The sequence below is a fragment of the Rhipicephalus sanguineus genome, chromosome 7 (assembly GCF_013339695.2).
Source record: "Rhipicephalus sanguineus isolate Rsan-2018 chromosome 7, BIME_Rsan_1.4, whole genome shotgun sequence".
NCBI classification, from domain to species: Eukaryota; Metazoa; Arthropoda; class Arachnida; order Ixodida; family Ixodidae; genus Rhipicephalus; species Rhipicephalus sanguineus.
In genome coordinates this window covers 19,722,010-19,727,202 of record NC_051182.1, presented here as the reverse complement: position 1 = coordinate 19,727,202, position 5,193 = coordinate 19,722,010, and the positions used below count along the sequence as shown (strand labels likewise).

At 47.1% G+C, this 5,193-nt stretch overlaps 1 protein-coding gene across 1 annotated transcript; it reads left to right on the top strand.

Moving 5' to 3' along the window:
- Positions 1–2,148: 2,148 nt before the first annotated feature.
- Positions 2,149–4,872, top strand: LOC119398528 (putative nuclease HARBI1). Its single transcript, XM_037665371.1, has 4 exons — positions 2,149–2,336; positions 3,042–3,423; positions 4,120–4,331; positions 4,584–4,872. Exons 1-4 carry the CDS (start codon positions 2,149–2,151, stop codon positions 4,870–4,872), a joined length of 1,071 nt encoding a protein of 356 aa, XP_037521299.1.
- Positions 4,873–5,193: the final 321 nt, after the last annotated feature.

Here is a 5,193-nt window from a genome sequence, read left to right as displayed (position 1 = left end):
ACTTCCTTCAATAAACTTAGTTGTGAGTTCGCGCCCGTTTGTCTTCTCGCCTTTCGTTTCCGTCTTTTGTGCGCGCGCCGAAATGTTTCCAAGAATGTCCTCAAACCAACTCGCCCAGCTCTCCATACTGTTGCAAAAACGTTGTTGGTAGTGATGATAAAATTGCTTAAGCTGCGGTTAGGCGGATAATCAAGAGTTTCGAGTGGTCTCGGCGCTCTCGTTAAGGCTCGACAATGTGCACAAAACAAAGGCAGGTATTGGCGCTTCTATTTCCTCGTTATGCTTCATTCCCGCAGATGAAGGCGAATAGTCAGTCAGAAAATATTCGCAGCGCGGACTGCATCAGCAGGGTATCCATTATTACTTCTTTTTCGGCAGGTTCTTTTGAAAAAAGGAAGTGCCAGCACAATCAGACGCCCACAAGAGAGGCACACGCAAAAGAGGTACACACAAATGTTGTGTGTACACAGCGCTCGTGCTCAGGTGTTGTATCTCTTGTACGCATCTGTTTGCGCTGATGCATCCTTATTTCAAGCAGGATCTCGCTGTATTGCCGCACTCAGTAGCGCTGACATGCCAGAAATCCTATGGCTAGAAACAATGGCAAATGGGCAATTGTCCGACCGAAGTATATGTAGAAAGACAGGCGGCGTTTTGCAACAACATGTTCGCCGACAGCCATATTGACATTCAATAGTTATCAAATGAAAGAACGTAGCTTTAACGGAGCCGTGCTATGATAATATCGTGTCGTACGATGCTAACGATTCAGAATCGCCATAGTGTTAGAGTAGGTACTGAGACTAACTCGTCATCCAGTCAGGAATCGGCCTCCACGCTCTCGCACATAACATGTTGCGAGTTGAGACGATGATATCTTTCCTCTCATAAAGTTCTGCTTGAGATGATATCTTTTTTGCCTTTCTTTTTAACACAGCATATTCATTCCTGCTTTCCACAATAACGACAGCACATTACTTTGTGAACACGAGGTGAGAACGCCCACTAATATAGTAAGACTCACTGAAGCGAAATAATCTGTGCCAAATTCTTTTCCATTATTTTGTACGACACCAAGGGAAGTTGAAAGGGTAATCAGCTGTTTTAAGTTCAATGCAGCTGCGGGATTTCACGGTATACTGGCATCTCCCATAAAATATGTATCAGATATCTTATCTACAGTCCTAAGCCGCCTCATCAATCGAATTTACGAATGCGGAATTTGCCCAAGCAAACTTAAGATAGCCCAAGTCTCCACAATTCACGAAGGGAGTGCAGGCCATTCTGTAAATAATTTCCGGCCTATATCAAAACTACCGCTCCTTTCAAAACTTTTTGAGGCTGTTGTAAACTCACGACTGGAAGAATTTTTAAATAAGCACGCTATATTAGGTACATCGCAATATAGATTTCAGAAAAATAAATGATGTGAGGATGCGCTCCTCAAAGTAAAAGATCACATACTAGCAAAATATTGAGAATCGTTTATACACTGTTGGTTTATTCCTGGACCCGCGTAAAGGATTTGACAGTGTGAATAATGAAATACTGTTATCTAAAATTTATAAATCTGGGATATGCGATACAACATTAGATCTCATGTGGACTTACTTAACGGATTGTTTCAGTATGCTTCACTCGATCAGTTGACCTCTCCACATCGTAAAATACAGATTGGAGTACCGCAGGGATATACACCGCAGGGATGTCTACTTCTCTATCTTTGTGCCCGTGTTTTATGCGCTACCCAGTGGAAGATATATATAATTGGCCCGGTATTTTTTAACATGAACATTAATGCCCTACCAAGCATTTCACCTGCAACGAATATAGTCATGTATGCAGATGACACCAATCTTTTCAAATGCATCCCTGCAAAGCGTGAAAAAAAAAGATTTATTTTGATTTATTATATGACTGGCTGAACTTAAACAAGCTTCACTTAATTGTTACCAAAATTAACCCCCGTATTCACAAACGCTCCTCGACTCGACCCTTCACTAGAAACGCTTCTTCAGGGCCGTTTTGCGATTCACAAATCGCCCTTCACTCGAAACGTAGCTCGACTTGGGGAAATCTCGAGTGTTTCACTTGAGATTGTCAAGGTAGCGCGGAAGCTACCTTGAATCGCTCCTTGAGTCAAGTATCATGGCGGACTACGCTTCGTTTGTCCAATATGTGCTCCGTGTTGACGAACAGTTCAGCGACGTAGAGGACTGCGTAAGCATACCGCGGCCACTCTTGAGGGACAGGTCGCACCTCATGGAACATCTCACGGACAGCGAATTCCTCGCGCGCTTCCGTTTCACGAAGAGCAGCGTGAAAAAATTGGCCACGTATCTGCGTGCTTCGCTGCAAATGTCGTCTAAACACGATAGAAGAGGCGCTGCGTGAGATATGGACGCCATCTGGCAATACGTCGGGAAACATGAGTGCTGTGTTACGGGCTGGTAGTCCCAGCGCACCAGCAGACTGGCGGTGACCAACGCGACCGGCGGGGACACCAGCCAGCCCGAACACGCGGTTTGGCGCGAAGCGCCGAAGCAGAATAAACGTCCTCACTCAACGAGTACTCTCCATACACTCTTTTATTTACACGTCGCCTGGGTAAAACAGGAATGCCAGAGCGGCGCCCCGTGGCATTCGTACAGTGCAATACTGAACCGAAACCGAAACACAACAATGAGCTCGTGCAGAAGGCACAGGGGAAGGCAAGTTTCAGCGCAGTCGCATTTTGAGCGCAGCTTAAGAAACGAGGGTCTCTAGAATTACGTATCTATGTATTTTCTAATAAAGGAACACACCACCTAATACTTACCTAGTGATGTTGTGCCTCAGATATGCGTAGTGTTTGTTTTTTGATGAACAATGTACACAAGTATGAACCTAGTCAGCCGTTCAAGATGGCTGGCCCTTGGGCAAGTGGTTCAACTTTGGCCGGGTGGCTGAATCGAGTGACGTGCCGACAAACAGAAAGACAGACCAAAATTTCTGCGTTTAGGTTCCCCAAGAAAGACTATCGTCTTTAAAAGCTGCTCGAGTGCTTGCCCCTTGAGGGAGAGCTGCAGCAACCGTGGCCACCCTCTTCCACCGGTGATACAGCTTCTGATTGCGCTGCGCTTCTATGGAGCGGGCACATTTGAAGTTGTGGCGGGCGACCTCGTGAATGTGTCACAGCCGACTGTGAGCCGCGTTATTGAACGTGTGTCGCGGCTGATCGCCACGCACTTGTTCCCGGACGTCGTGCAGTTCCCCAACTCTGACGACGGGTTCCGCGAAACGATGGTGGGGTTCTACGGCATCGCCAAATTTCCTGGGGTAACAGGGTGCATAGACTGCACCCACATCCGCATCAAACCGCCTGGTGGGCCGGACGGAGAAGTGTACCGCAACCGGAAGGGCTGCTTCTCGATAAACGTTCAGGTAACTTGCTACTTTTTCTCTTTTAATGTTACTAGTTTTGCGGTAATTTTTAAAGAATAATAACTTAACATTCACATTGCATAATGTCATTATAAATACTTTTTGCAATTTAAATAAACAATGCCATAAACTGCACATTGACAGAAAGAATCAGCCACGGTAATTATCAATAACTCAATTAGGGCCCCGTTGAAGCTCTTCTGAACGGTGGAGCGTCCTTTTGACTGCGCGGCGCTGCGCCCGTGTAAAAATGTATCCACACGACGGAGCGAATCGCGCTTCGAGCCTGATCAGGATTACGTACAACGTCACCTGTTCCACGCGGTCCTCCTTAGATCCGCGCGGAGCGATTCGCGAAACGACGGAGGCCCAAATCACAGTTGGGATGCTCAACGGGCAATACCAAAATCCTCCCCTGTAGCGTGAATTCACCCCTCTCTTGTGAATGCTAGCTGCAGAGCGATCCGAATCACGTCACATGTCAAGCAACTCGTCCGCGATCACGCCCGTCGCGTGATTACAGCTTTAAGAGGCACACGAATGGAATAGTCTTGCAACGTATTTGAAATTATTTGGCTGTAGCCAGAAATAACAGTGAATGCTACTACACTGAAAGAAGATAACGCATGCATGATGTACGTAGTTTACTTTTGTTCCAGCAGAAAAACAGCACAACATGCAATTTTTTTTCAATAGGTGATTGCAGGGCCGAAGCTTCAGTTTTTCGACGTCGTCGCCAGCTGGCCTGGATCCGCGCACGACAGCCGTATATTCGACAACAGCCCTGCACGCGTTCTCTACGAGACGAAGCGAGTGCCGGGTCTCCTGCTTGGCGACGCTGGCTACCCATTCCTCTCCTTTCTCATGACCCCGACGGCTGACGCGCCGCCGGACAGCCCCGAGAGCCGGTTAGTAGTAAACATTTAGGTTTGGTTTACTTTATGAAACTGGCGGAATTATTTCCAAGCTATTGTGCTTAAGGCCTAATTAGAATAAGCATGGTGCATGTATACTTTTTTTTTATTTTGTGCACTGATTATATCCCTTATAATAGAATATTAACGCTGGCCGCAATACTTGGTTTCCTTATGATCCCAAAGTGTAATGTTCGTCCTCGAGTATTGAGTGTAAGTTCAAAGAGCAACATATTTTTTATGTAGGTATCAAGCAGCTCACATCCGCACCCGAAACACCATCGGGAGGGCCTTTGGTGTGTGGAAGCGTCGCTTCCCGTGTTTGGACATGGGGCTGCAACACCTGGCGGAGCGTTCTGCTGTCACCACAACAGCCTGTGCTGCCCTGCACCACCTGGCAGTCCTCAGGCAGGACCCGAAACCACCAGCTGTCGTGATACCACAGCACTTGAGGCGGCCGCAGCCTGATGTGGCAAACCAAACGGACACGTTGCTCGGTTCGCGATGCCGAACGCGCACGTATGTGCACGTTTAGGGGGTGTTGAGAAGTTCGTGGCTTCATCACCTTTCGCTCAGAAATGAAACAGACACCTAAAATCGTACGAAAACTTGATACTTTGTCAAATAATTCCGCAAGTAAGATATACGGGGTTTAACGTTCCAAAACCACAATATGATTATGAGGAACGCCATAGTGGAGGGCTCCGGATATTTTGACTACCTGTAGTTTAACGTGCACCTAAATTAAGTACACAGGCCTCAGTATTGTCGCCCCCGTCGAAAATGCAGCCGCCGCGGCCGGGATTCGATCCCGCGACCTTCCGGTCAGTAGCCGAGCGCCATAACCGAAAGTTTT